Source organism: Elgaria multicarinata, chromosome 13, assembly GCF_023053635.1.
Source record: "Elgaria multicarinata webbii isolate HBS135686 ecotype San Diego chromosome 13, rElgMul1.1.pri, whole genome shotgun sequence".
Lineage (NCBI taxonomy): Eukaryota > Metazoa > Chordata > Lepidosauria > Squamata > Anguidae > Elgaria > Elgaria multicarinata.
The window spans coordinates 11477796-11492412 of record NC_086183.1 but is presented as its reverse complement, the minus strand read 5'-3'; the positions used below and the strand labels follow the sequence as shown (position 1 = coordinate 11492412).

The 14617-nt window shown below is 45.1% G+C and overlaps 1 protein-coding gene across 2 annotated transcripts in view; it reads right to left on the bottom strand.

Moving 5' to 3' along the window:
• The window catches only part of RPS6KA1 (ribosomal protein S6 kinase A1), a 109948-nt gene that overhangs the window by 4318 nt on the left and 91013 nt on the right, over positions 1 to 14617 (bottom strand). For both annotated transcript variants that reach the window (XM_063140112.1, XM_063140113.1), the window contains 6 exons: positions 14073 to 14198; positions 12660 to 12749; positions 10935 to 11093; positions 9614 to 9775; positions 7144 to 7220; positions 461 to 578 (listed from right to left, as the gene is read on the bottom strand). In XM_063140112.1, the coding sequence (XP_062996182.1) occupies positions 461 to 578; positions 7144 to 7220; positions 9614 to 9775; positions 10935 to 11093; positions 12660 to 12749; positions 14073 to 14198 (732 nt within the window). The remainder of the gene's footprint in view (positions 1 to 460; positions 579 to 7143; positions 7221 to 9613; positions 9776 to 10934; positions 11094 to 12659; positions 12750 to 14072; positions 14199 to 14617) is intronic.

The following is a 14617-nucleotide window of genomic DNA, read 5'->3' as shown; positions in this document are numbered from 1 at the left end:
TGAAGCTCAATGGTTGGCTTTAGGCCAGTCACTGACTCTCAGTGTAGTTTACCTCATAGGGTTGTTGTGAGGATAAAATGCACAGGAGGAGGACCATCTAAGCTGCCCTGGATTCCTTACAAGAGGGGGTGGGAGAAAGGCGGGATGCAAATGTAATAATAAATAAATAACAAATATTTATTCATTTATTTAACTAGTTCTATACTGCTCCATAACTGAAGCGCTCTGGGTGGTTCACAAAAATTAAAACCATTAAAATACATTACACAAAGTACTCTCTCTCACACACACACAAAAGTATTTGCATAAAAACGTTATAGACAGATCTCTCTCTCTCTCTCTCTCTCTCTCTCTCTCTCTCTCACACACACACACACACACATCTAAAAAGGACATTTTAGATAAACAATCAGCCAAAGGCAGTCCAAGATGTAAAATAAATAAAAATACTAAACCGTACCTTGGCTGCATCAGAAACTGTGTCCCAGTTTCCCCCTCTGAGAGAAAACTTTCCGCCGCCTATCCGAGTAAGGATCTCCTCGGGGGTGTCGTTGGGCCCATTTGCAAATGGAGTGTACCTGCAAGAGGAGATTGGTTTGGGTTTGTTTGCAATGCTAGAACATCAAGTAGAAAGGGGGGACAGGAAGCACAGAGCAGTGAGAAGGAGCAGGTGAAGGGGACGGAGAAGGTGGCACTGGAGCCCACACCAGGGAAAGGAGAGAAATTCTCCTTTCATCCCCCCTCTCCATCCCTATCCCCCCCTCCCCCAGCCAGCAAGGAATCCATGAAATTCCTACCCAGAGACTTTAGCAAACACAACTTCCACAGGGGTCCTTGTCCGTGAGCCCCTGCCAAAGGATGTGAGGAAGGTGCAGGGCTTTCTCTGCTGTGGCACCCCGGCTGTGGAACGAGCACCCCAGAGAGGTTCGCCTGGCGCCTACACTGTACTCCTTCCGTCGCCAGCTGAAGACCTTTTTATTTTCTCAGTATTTTAATACTTAATTTAACTGAAATTTAAACTTTGCTGTTTTAATTCTGTATTTTAACCTATATCAATTTCTGCTGTGTGGTTTTATCCTGGTTGTGCTTTTTATATTGTATTTTGTATTTGTGTTTTTAGACTGTTGGTTGTTTTATTATGCTCTGCATGGTTTTAATTTTTGTGAACCGCCCAGACAGCTTCGGCTATTGGGCGGTATAAAAATGTAATAAATAAATAAATAAATAAAATAAATAAATAAATAAAGATTTCCTGCACATGCTATTCTTTGTTAAAAAAAACCAAAAGGAAATCCTCCACAAATGCTGGGATTTTCAGAAGACAGACACACAGACACAGACTCTGCACTAGCAGATTCTATCATTCATGGTAATTACAAGCATGCAATAAAGTCAGTGCACCCTATTATAAATCTGAATCATAGGGTCTGCTCTGCTAATGACTGGCTGGGAATGGGAGTCTTGGCTGAAGGTTGCCCTGAACGACCACCAGGTTCACTGTAACTTTACAGTTTTAGTGATTAAAAATAATGTGTCTGTTATTTCACATTGACAAGGGTTTCTTAATTCTTTAAGAAACAGATGATCCTTGGTGGCGCATATCAGAAGTGACTCTATGGAAAGTAAGTAGGGTGACCATATGAAAAGGAGACAGGGCTTCTGTATGCAGCAGGTGTCATTTGTAGGCATGCAGCACCCGGTGAAATTCCCTCTTCATCACAACAGTTAAAGCTGCAGGAGCCCTGTCCTCTTTTGTATCTGGTCATGCTAGGCAGGGCTCCTGCAACTGCTGTGATGAAGAGGGAATTTCACCGGGTGCTGCATGCATACAAATTACACATGCTGAAATTTACTTTTCAATACAGCTGTTAAAGATACAGGAGCCCTGTCCTCCATTCCATATGGACACCCTATGGAAAATCCCTGCTTTGATGGACTGAAAAGGAACCAGTCTTTGAAAACGGTCCGGAAGCTTCAGCTGGTACAAAACAGGGCAGCCCGTTTACTAACAGGGACTGGCCGGTGAGATCACATTACGCCAGTCCTTTTACAACTTCATTGGCTGCCAGTCCAGGTCCGGGCCCGATTCAAAGTGCTGGTATTGACATTTAAAGCCCTAAACGGTTTGGGGCCAGGTTATTTGAAGGAACGCCTCCTCCCATATGTACCTACCCGGACCTTAAGATCATCTACAGGGGCCCTTCTCCGTGAGCCCCTGCCAAAGGAAGTGAGGCAGGTGGCTACTAGGAGGGCTTTCTCCGCTGTGGCACTCCGGTTGTGGAATGAGCCAGAGAGGTCCGCCTGGTGCCTACACTGTACTCCTTTCGTCGCCAGCTGAAAACTTTTTTATTCTCTCAGTGTTTTAACACTTAGTTTTAACTTAAATTTAAATTTTACTGTTCTAACTCTGTATTTTAATCTTATATCAATTTTGTTGCGTGGTTTTATCCTGGTTGTGCTTTTTATACTGTATTTTGTAATTGTGCTTTTAACATGTTGGTTGTTTTATTATGGTTTTAATTTTTGTGAACCGCCCAGAGAGCTTCGGCTATTGGGCGGTATAAAAATGTAATAAATAAATAAATAAACCAATGGCTCCCAACTCTCCTATAAAATGTTTTTAAAGGGTACGCATCAGCTGAGAACAGAGAGCCGGGTCTGCCTGAAGAAACGGTTGCAGACAGACCTGCTCTTTGCCATGAGAAGGGGGGGGGGGGCATGATTCAGTAGGATAATATACGTTTTGTGGGTTCAATCCCTGGCACCTCCAGTTAAAAAGGATTAGGTAGCGAGTGATGGAAAAGCCCTGTACCGGCCCTGACAGCACTCTGAGATCATCATCGGAGGTCCTTCTCACTTGCCTGCCACCCAGGGCAGTTAGGCTGCTAAGTGCAACGGAAAGGTTCTTCTCAGTGGTGGCCCCTCACTGCTGGAATCACTTCCACTGGGGGTTCATCAGGACTTTTCTGGTGTTCTTTTCCTGCAGGTGTTCAGGAAAGCTCTGTTTTCACTGGCCTTTCTGTAGTTCTTGGGCTGCTGGTTTTATTGGCAACTTCTGTCTTTATTGACCTTTTTCATTTGTAACCTCTGCTTTTATAGACCTATTATTATTATTATTAATTTATTTATACAGCACCATCAATGTACATGGTGCTGTACAGAGTAAAACAGTAAATAGCAAGACCCTGCCGCATAGGCTTACATTCTAATAAAATCATAATAAAACAATAAGGAGGGGAAGAGAATGCAAACAGGCACAGGGTAGGGTAAACAGGCACTGGGTAGGGTAAAACTAACAGTATAAAGTCAGAACAAAATCAGACCTTTACTGAATATGGATTTATTGAATTTTTATTATATCTATTTTGTATAGTTTTTACCTTGCACGCGGCCTTGAGAGGGTTCTACCCTTGAAAGTGGCCTAAAAATAATTACAGAATAATAAAGACCTGTGTCTGCCTTTGATCCTGTAGTGCAGCTGCCAGTTAGAGTAGGAAATACTGGGTTAGATGGGCCAATGGTATAAGGCAGCTGCCCATGATCCTATGCAATTCAAGGTGTTAAGTTACCAGGCAACCTCTTCCAGATTCACAGATCACTGCTAAAATTGGCAGAGGACACTGGGACCCCCTTCTCCTGCCCCACGTCCTCCCTTCTAACATTTGATGCTCCCAAGGAACACCAGGAAAAGCAAGCTCCTCTGCCAATTCAAGGGAAATGCTGCCACCTAGTGCTAAGAACAGTTCCTGAGGGCGTGCGTGGCAGGCTTTCCCTGACTTTTACACACGACATAGGATGTTCTTGGGAATTGCTGGGCTACAGTCCGAAGGCACACGATACAGCAACCTTTGTGAAGCGAAGTCGGTCAAAGGCAGGCCAGTGCCTGAAAGGGAGACTACCTGGGGCCCCCATGGTTGGTCCAAAATAGGGAAGTAATATGGTTAAACCTGGACTGGCTGATAATTAGGGCTGTGCAGGGACCCCCCCGCCCCCGATCCACCTCGGAGGCTGGTTCAGAGCCCCCGAAGCAGCCCCGATCCGCCGAAGCCAAGGCGAGATTCAGGCCCTCCAAGGCGAATCAGACTTTTCTAGGTGCCGGCTGAGCAGAGGTACCCAGGGACTTGAAAACAGTTTAGTATCTCTGTGGTACTAAAACAGTTTAGTACCTTTATCGCCACAAACTACGGTGGCCATAGAAGTACTAATAACTCAGAGGCCCCGCGATATCTTAAAGTCGTGTGCGGCCTGGTTATTTTTACCTGTGTCACTGGCGACGGAAGCCGGCAGAAGTGCAGAGGTGGCAGGTACGGTCTGCCCGGTGCTGCTCCGAATCGGCCCGAGGCGACCCGAAGCTTTGGGGCCGATCAGCTTCGGGGCACCTCGAGCCGAGCCAGAACCGCCTCGGAACCAAGCTGAGGCGGGCCAAATCAGCCCACTTCGGCTCATATTTGGTGCCTTAGCCTGAAGCCCTACTGATAATATCATATTGTCAGTGCTTTGCCATTGGGCATTGGTTTCCAGGGTCATTTCAGAGTGCTGGCTTTATTTGTAAGGCCCTAAACTGGCTTTAGGGCAACATTACCAGTACGAGTGTCTCCTCCCACACAGACCTGCCCAGACCTTAAGGGTTTTTCTACATGAGTCTTTTAACTGCACCTTTCTGCTTCTAAACTCTTTGCGGGATTAAGTTTGGCTCCTTTATATGTGTTTTCTTCTGGTTTTTTTCTTCTTCTTTCTCTGCCTTATTATACATTATACAACCATTAGGTGACGGTGTGATATAGTGGAATTGCACAATTGCATAAGGGTTCTATAGTGCCACCGAGAAAAAAACATTAGACTTTCCCGTTAGGGAAAAAAAACCCTCGTGATAGTAGTTGCAAAGCACAGGAGAAGCTCTGGAGAATGCCGATGTCATGTAAAGGACCCACAATCTACTGTGTGTGAAGAAGCATGACTTCACAATAAAAGCTTCTTGTAGAAAGGCTCTTTGATCATCTTCAGAGGTCCTTCTCCACATGCCTCTGCCAAATGGGGTGAGGTGAGTGGCTACCAGGGAAGCGGCCATTTTGGTGGCAGTGCCCCAATTGCGGAATGCCACCCCCCGAAGACGCTCACCTAGCATCTACACTGTGATCTTTTCATTATCAGGTGAAGACCTTTTTATGTCCCTCAGCCCTTTCCATCTTAAAAATAGGTTTAGCTATTTTGCACTGTTGTAATGCTCTGTTGCTGCTTTTAGTTATACCGCTACCAGTTTTTTTTTCTTATTCTATTCAGAAGTTGAGTTTATGTTTTATTTATGGTTTTAACTTTTACTCAAAATCTCCCAGGGACTTTGTTGTTGAGCAGTATCCAAATACACTGAAGAACAGCAGGATACAGACATTAAGATAAATGTATTTCTAACATCTGTGCTATTTGTATCAGACTAGGTCAGTTCAGTTCACCAACAAACATTCATTAACTAGGGAAACAATGTTTAATTGACTACTTGGTTAATTTAAGAGCTAAAAATCATTTAGGCGGCATTCCTGTGGCCCCTAGAAGTCTATCCCAGGAGCTATAGGGTTTTTCAGATCTCACTCTCTGGGGGCAGAGAGGAAGAAATGGGTGGAGATCAGCCTCCTCTATGAGGCTGTAGAGAGGACTGCAGCAGGTGCCCCTCCAAAGCCAGAGAGCCGGGGGGGGGGGGAGGGGGCGTTCTGGAGACATGTTAGGAGATGCAGCGGATCGACAGGGTCTAAGGCCCTCCCATTCCCGCAATAAACCACTGGAACAGGGGAAAAGTGATGCCAGCCCTGGAGCTGGTGTACTTGATTTCCTTCCACTGGAATGAATGGGAAGGGAACGGGCGTTTGTTTTTTAATCCTCCTGAAAAATGGGGGGGGGGGAGAACAAGACAAGAAAAATGCCTGCCCCCCATACTAGGGTGACCATATGGAAAGGAGGACAGAGCTCCTGTATCTTTAACAGTTGCATAGAAAAGGGAATTTCAGCAGGTGTCATTTGTAGGCATGCAGCACCAGGTGAAACTCCCTCTTCATCACAACAGTTAAAGCTGCAGAAGCCCTGCCCTCCTTTGTTTCTGGTCATTCTAGTTGAAGAGGGCAGGGCTCCTGCAGCTTTAACCGTTGAGATGAAGAGGGAATTTCACCCGGTGCTGCATGCTTACAAGTGACACCTGTTGAAATGCCCTTTTCTGTACAACTGTTAAAGATACAGGAGCCCTGTCCTCCTTTCCACATGGACACCCTACTCCATACCTTTGGCCCTGTTGCTGCAAGCCTGGCAGGGCACAGGAAAAGATGCTGCCTCTGCCTTGAATTCTCCTTCTCTCTCCCCGTCCGTAAAATAGCCCTGCTCATTGTCTAAGGGCTTGGCTACACCTAAGGGTGTAGCAGGGAAGGAAGGGGGAAGGATCACAGACTTACCTGCTTCCGTGATCCTTCCCCAGTGTCTAGATGCCTGCGCGATGTCCCAGAAGGGAAGAGGGATGTTGTGGCCGCTATTCCCACCCACCCACCCTGACATCCTAGGGATGGCAAAATTGCTGCCCACCTCCACGGGCACGGAGCCTCCCTGAGCAGCTCCGTGCCCGGCCCTGCTACTCGCGGGGAAGAAGGGAAGACCTGGGAGTGGAGTCCACACTGCTTGCGCTCTTCGGGCAAAATCAGGATAACCGAGGTCTTGGTTATCCTGGGGAAATGGAGAGGTCGTACCCTGCTTGCCTCCCGGGATCCCCTGCGCACCATTTGGACGCACAGGGATGGTCTAGGGACGACCCCGGGATAAAAGTATGGTGCAGACATTCCCTCAGTCCTCCCAATTAAATTAGGCAGAGCAGATTTTAAAAAAAAATTATTAATACAAGTGCTTCTAAAAATGGCAGACTGCAATCGCCATCTTAAAAAAATAGGTGTTCTCTTCCTCACGTACGCTGGAAGGAAGGCCTCTTAACTGAGAGAACAGTGGCCGCTCTGGCACAAGTGCTTCTTGCTGGAGAAATATTGCTTTTACTCACGTGCAAATTAAAAATCAATAGATCAACCAATCAAATCAAACTAAAACCCATATGATGGGATGAAAACAAACAGGGCTGAAACTCTATTGTTACCCATACGAAAGGACGACGGCACCTACCCAGCCAACATTGTGTAGAGGAGAATTCCTAAGCTCCAGATATCACAGGCCTCGTCGTAGCCTTGACGTTTCAAAACCTAAATGAGAAGCAAGAAAAATAAAAGGGAGGGAATATCAGTATCATCCCCAAGACAAATGGGATAACATTTGACATGAAATGGGGGAAAGCTGAGCTGGCGGTAGCTCTCCTTGCCTCTAAAAAAAAAGAAAGAAAACAAAGAAAATTAAGTTCATGAGTTTATCTGCTCTAAGATATTTATCACCATGTACTGAAATGAAATGTTTTAAAACACACAAGAACTCTAATTCAGAGATGTTTAGGGATATGTGCGTCTCAAAGCTTAGCCTCAGAGAACAATTCAACATCCTGTGTAGTTAGACAAACAAAGAGTTATGCTCCACCCAGTTTTGAATACTAATGGTTCAGTAACAAAGCCATCCCCTATAAGATGACCATATGGAACTGAGGACAGGGCTCCTGTATCTCTAAGAGTTGTATAGAAAAGGGAATATCAGCAGGTGCCATTTGCTTACATTATTATTATTATTATTATTTATTTATATAGCACCATCAATGTACATGGTGCTGTACAGAGTAAAACAGTAAATAGCAAGACCCTGCCGCATAGGCTTACAATCTAATAAAATCATAGTAAAACAATAAGGAGGGGAAGAGAATGCAAACAGGTACAGGGTAGGGTAAGCAGGCACAGGGTAGGGTAAAACTAACAGTAGAAAGTAACAGTAGAAGTCTGCACAACATCAAGTTTTAAAGCTTTAGGAAAAAGAAAAGTTTTTAGTTGAGCTTTAAAAGCTGCGGTTGAACTTGTAGTTCTCAAATGTTCTGGAAAAGCGTTCCAGGCGTAAGGGGCAGCAGACGAAAATGGACGAAGCCGAGCAAGGGAAGTAGAGGCCCTTGGGCAGGCGAGAAACATGGCATCAGAGGAGCGAAGAGCACATGCAGCACCTGGTGAAATTCCCTTTTCATCACAACAGTTAAAACCGCAGAAAGAGGACAGAGCTCCTGCAGCTTTAACTGTTGTGATGAAGAGGGATTTTCACCAGGTGCTACATGCATACGAATGACACCTGGTGAATTTCCCTTTTCAATACGACTCTTAAAAGATACAGGAGCCCTGTCCTCAGTTCCATATGGTCACTGTAATCACCTGGCCACCATAACTGGTGCATATGGAGTGGAGCACACAATTGTCACACAGCCTATGAATCAACTGAGTATAATTCTGCTGTACTATATATCTACAATACATGTTTTCTAGGCTTAAGATGACCAGACGAAATTGGCCATTTATTGGAAAAGCAACTCTGGTCCATTTCCAGGAATCAAACTGTGTGGGAGCCTGTTTAGCAATCGACTCAAGCTTTTGACTTAAATGTATTATTTAAGTATGTCACTCTCTGATCCTCTTCCTGTTCCTCTTGGACTTTGCATTTCAGGCTTGGAGTCTTTGTCTCTACTGGCTGTTTGCATCAGGATAACAGCGAGGGAGGTCGCTTAGGCCAGGAGAAGACCATGATCTACTGGTAGATCTCTGGGTGATTTGCAGTAAATCAGAAAGGGGTTCTGACTCCCAGTAGTTCAGCAATACCAAATAAAACTGAAAGTTAAAAATAAGGCTTTGACATGTTTGACTTCCTGCTGTTCACTTATCTGTTAAGCCTCAGTGTTCCCTTTGCTAGTAAAATATATAAATAAAATATGTTCCTCTCCTGCCAAATAGGAATATTTGCCCAGGTCTTGGTGCAACTCTTCTAGGCACTTTGGGAGTTCTGTATACAGAATTCAGATCTATAGTAACTCAGAAGTAGATTTGTATTTACCAGGGGTGCAGAACCATTTCAGAGAATCTGTCTGGGGCCGCATTCTGGAGGGGGGGGGGGGAACGTTATGGCTGAAGGCCAAAGGGGGAAACGGGGGAAAATGCCAGCGTATTTTAGCTTAAAGTTCTCACTGCCTGTAACTAAGCTTTAGAAGAGGAGACGTTTTTAGACTGCACAAAAGGTGGGAAACCTCCCAATGATTGGTGGTTGGAAGAAAGGGGCGTGGCCTTCTGGGGACCCTCCCAGAGGGCTGGATTTGGCCCCTGGGCCTCACGTTGTGCACCCCTGCTGAAGATCAATGCTGCACCACTCCTAAGTTTTCAAGGCACACTTCAACCCCACAAAGAATAGTGTCTGGGAATCGCAGCTTTTAGCAACTAAGAGAGGGCCCGTCTCTCTCATATGGAGACCACTGTGAAAGTGCCAGGGATGGAGGCCGGGCAAAGTACGTGACAGATGACCGCCAAATTCACCTCTTGCTGGGGAAGAATGAAAAGAGAGCCCCGGCTTCTACTTTAACCTGCACCTCCAAAAATAATCATGCGGAAGACAGCTGCTGGAAAACCGCTCGTCTGCACCCGTAAGTAAAACAAGCTTGTCGTACGGGCGAAGCTCACAAGCTACTCACCTCTGGAGCCACGAAGTTGGCAGTGTAACAAGGGGTCATGAGGAGCCCATTGTCCGCCCTCAGTTGCTTGGCGAAGCCGAAATCGCAAATACGAATAGACTCTGGGTTGCCAGACTCATCTACGTAGAGGATGTTGCTAGGCTTCAAGTCTCGGTGGACCACCTACGAAGGCAACAGTGGAAATCACAGGTCATCCCTCCGGTCTTGGCCGCCTTCCAACTTTTTATTTTGGTTTTATTTTATCCCGTAGTTTTAAACTTATATTGGGCTTTATCATGCTTTATTTTATGGTTTTAATTGTTGCGGACCGCACAGGAAGCTTCGGCTTTTGGGCCATATAGATAGGCAATTAATTAATAACAACTTGCAGGCAAAAGCTCCAGCCCTAAGAAGGAAGCCTCCATCTCAGAGGCTTCCGTGAATCCAGTGCCCTGCTGGTCTGCTGCCGACAGAGAGAGAGGAACGACACAGGAAATTCATGGTCAATTTTTTCTTTCTCTGCCTTTTTATGCGTCATTACACAACCACTAGATGGCGATATGGTATTGCAGAATTTTGCCATTAACACGAGAGTCTCATTCTTCCATTTCTAAATCCCACACTCCCCTCAATCTAAAAAAAGCCGGGGCAATGGTTGCAAAGAGCGGGAGGGGCCCTGGTGGATGATGACATCATGTAAATACTAGGCCAGCTGCATTGGTTACCAGTGCAGTTCCGAGCCTGATTCAAAGTACTGGTTTTGACCTTTAAAGCCTTAAACGGCTTGGGACCAAGTTACTTGAACGACTGCCTACACCCATATCAGTCTGCTCGCTTTAAGATAAGAGAGAGAAGCCCTTCTCCTTTGCCCATCCATGAAGGCAGTGAGGTGGAGGACACATATGACACCTTCTCTGCAGTGGCCCCAAATCTTTGGAACAAGTTGCCATCAGAGGTCTGCCATGCCCCATCATTGCAGGCTTCTAAGAAGGCCTTGAAAACATGTTATTTTACCTTGTTCTTCTCCTGATATGACTGCTGCTATTGCCTCTGTTGCTGGTTTAGTTGTTGGCTTTTATTGTTGTTTAATTGCCGTTTTTTATAGCTTTTAACATTTTAACTGTTTTTATATATTTTATGTCTGTAAACTACCTCAGGAGAGTTCCTGCCCAGAAAGGCAGCCAAGAAATATTTTAGATAAATAAAGGACCTGCAAACTACTGTCGAGTGAGCAAATCATGAGCGCACAACCAAAGCCTTGTGTAGAAAGGCTCTTCGTAGCCAGAGAAAGGCAAAAGAAGAAGCCCCAGGCTCAGTGCGTTTCTCAGCATCTCCTACTCACCCCTTGGGAGTGAAGGTACTCCATGGTCTTGCTGATCGTGTGCAGGACAGAGCTGGCCTCCCTTTCAGAGAAACACTTCTGCTTGAGGATCCTATCCAACAGCTCCCCTCCTCTCATTAGCTCGGTCACCAGGTAAACATGCTTGCCGTCGTCGTACACCTGGACAGGTTCGAAAGAAGCTACTTAGCTACCAACCGCTTACGAGCGTATACATTGGCGTTTGCATCCGAGAGACCAGCAAACTGTACGCGGCAAAGCGTGTTCCACACCACCACCGATTAGTTTCACAAGGCGCACGCATGGAATCTAGCGTGGGCCTTGGCAAGTGCAACGGCTAGCGTGCGAAACGAACGAGGCTGCTGAATCTTTCTCCAGCAACACACTGCTGGAGCAAAGCAGACAGTCGCGACAGCAAGGGGGCGGCTGGCCTGCAAACCCAGGGCCCCCATAACTAAAGGCTAAGCTTCTCTTGAAAGGTGGCTGCTTCCTTGCTTCTATACCTCCAACAACACTCTCCCGTTGCGAGGAGAAGCTCTCTGCTGATGGAATAAAGGAGGACTTCAGAGAGGGATCTGAGTGCATGTCAGAGCATTGTGTGGGTGCGGAAATTCTTTGGAAGGGAGAAGGCCTTCTCAACAGTGGCCTACCAATTGTGGAACGATCTCCCCAACGAGGCCCACCTGGTGTCAACGCTGCTATTTTTTCCGGTGCTAGGTCAACACTTTTCTCTTTTCCCAGGCATTTAGCAGTATGTGATGAGTTTTTAATTGATCCAAGACATGTTTTAGGTATGCCTGTTTTTAGATGTATGTTGTCTTTGTATATACTGTCCATTTTATGTTTTGATGATAATGATGATGATAATAATAATAATAATAACAACAACAACAACAACAACAACAACAACAACAACAATACATTTATTTCTTACCCACCTCTCCCTCTGGATCAAGGCGGGGAACAACATCAAATACAAAAATACTATCAAATACATAAAATTGATTAAAAACATATAAAACTACTACATTATTAAAATAACAGCCAGACATCTTAAAATTCAACTGGGTAGGCCTACTGGAAGAGATCAGTCTTTATAGCTTTCTTAAAATTCAGAAACACTGTTAAGTTGGTGAATCTCTCCCGGTAGGTGAGCTATCGTTTTTAACATTTTAATCTTTTGTAAACCGCCCAGAGAGCTTCGGCTATGGAGTGGTATAGAAATGTAATAAATAAATAAATAATGATGATGATATGTTAGTCACATCAGTCACAGGCATCACATCATTTATTTTTTTTACAGAAAACCTTCAGAAACCGGGCCTACCAAAATATATCCATACCACCATCCCAAAAGCAGTCATGCTTAAAACATGCTCAATAGTCAGGAAGTTCCTGAATCAGTTGAAGACAGCTTGACCTGGCAAAGCCCGTCACGTCTGTCTAGAAAAACCGCCACAAGCGAGAAAAGATAATAATAATAATAATAATAATAATAATAATAATGATCTTGCAAGGCTGTCGCTATACAAAAAGCCAGCTGCAGGGAAGTGGATCTAACTTGACAGTGACACAGGGAGAGAAGGGAAGCTTTGTCTACAGGATGACGAATTTCTACAGGTGAACTACAAATATAGTTCTTGACCTTCCTCCTCCCCAGTGTTTCCAGAACTGCTTTCCCACCACAAACGTGGGAGCTGATTAGTCCCGTTCTACCATTGCACTCACGTCCTTCAGTGTGATGATATTTGGGTGCTGCCCGTACCGTAGGAGTATCTCAATCTCCTCCGAGGGGTCTCGCTTACTCTTGTCTATGACCTGCAAGAAATTAGATCGCTTATCGTTATAAAGCGATACCAATTTAGCACTGGCATCATGTTTGAGTGTTCAAAACGCTGCCTATTTAGTTTCGTAACCTTTCTAGCAATCCCACAAAGTTAGGCCAGTTTTATCCTCTTACTCCAGTTGGGGACGGAGGCCGAGAGGAAGACAGAGAGATTGTTGCCGGAGGCTACCTAGCAAATGCATGGTGGTGGTGAGATCTGAAACAAGGGACTGCTTGAAATCAGGCAGAGAGGCCTGCCGGTGCCAGCATTCCCATCTCTCCGTCACCAGGTGAAGACTTTTCTCTCTTCCCAGGCATTTGATGGCATATGATGGGCTCTTTAATGCATCAATTGAATTTTTTACGGTTGTCATTGATGGTGATTTAGTGGATAAATTGTTGTTAGTTGTTTTGAACTGTGTATGTTTCAAATTTTGCCATAAGTTGCCTTTAGTGTGTTTTTTAGGAAAGCATCTAAGAAATAATAATAATAATAATAATAATAATAATAATAATAATAATAATAATAATAATAATAATAATTTATGACCACTGAGCTATGGTCGTAGTTCAGTGGCAGAACACCTGCTTTGCAGGCTGAAAGTCCCAGGTTCAATCCTGGGCATCTCCAGGTGAGGCTGGAAAAAAACCCGGCCTGAAACCTAGGAGAGCTGCTGCCAGTCAGTGTTGACAATACTGGGCTAGATGGATCAAGAGTTTGACTCAGTATAAGGCAGCTTCCTATGATGACAACGATAATTTTGAGCTTGCTCCACTGCAATGTCACAATCGCTCAGGCTGAAGATCCTGCTGTGCAAATCGGAGGCTGGCAAATGCCGTTGTGCCTCTGAGATTCAATGCCAAAAGGCTGAGACATTCCTAAGAGCTGAATGCCATCCTCGCCCCCTGCGCCTGCAAATTACAATTCCCTTTCTATAATAATTTTTAAAAACTTTTTAAAAACTTTTAAAATTGTGAATATCAACAAACAGAACAGAAAATATGTGAAAATGGGGGGACATTTTCATGTATTTCATGCAAAACCCTACATTGCGTATATAAAATTATCATCATTTCCATCGTATGTACCGTTCCCCCCAATCCCCCAAAAGAGAGAGTTATATACAAAGGTTTCAAGAAAAGCAGACCAGATATCCATATATTTATCCACTTGCAAGTTGTGTCCATATAACACTTGTTCAAAAGTTGAGAATGTTTATTAGATCCTTGATTAGAGGAGGTGTGAATTTCTATAATCATGACATTTAAAAAAGGTGCCACTGTTCATGGGCAGAGCAAAGGAGAAAGGCTCCAACCTTGACGGCGTATTCCGTGCTCGTGGCCTTGTGAACGCAGCGCTTGCACACCGAGTAGGATCCCACGCCAATGGCCTCCTTGACCACGTAACCGTCGCTAAACTGGAGATTCTTGCCGTGCAGTTGCTACAAGTCGGGGGAATACAAACAAAACAGAACGAGGGGAATTTAACCTGCATCGGCGGGCCACGCCTTCTACGCACGACAGCAGGGGTGTGCAAAAGCCTCTCTGGCCCCGTTCAGACGACACGCTAAATCTAACCACAAATGGTTAACGGAATGCACTAACCTTAATGCATTCCATTAACCATGCTGTGGTTAAGCAGCACGGTTTAGCGTGTCGTCTGAACGGGCCCTTTGTCTCTTTTCGAAGGGTGGGTGCATCTGTGCCTGTCACATTTTTCCTGACAGCAGGGTGGGGAGGGTGGCAGGCTAGAGCCCACTTCGCTGGATATAAGCGGGTGCCTTAAAATCGGCAGAGGTGCCTGGTGCCAACGCTGGCCTCTTTTCGGTGCCAGGAAAAGACCACCCTCTACTTCCAGGCA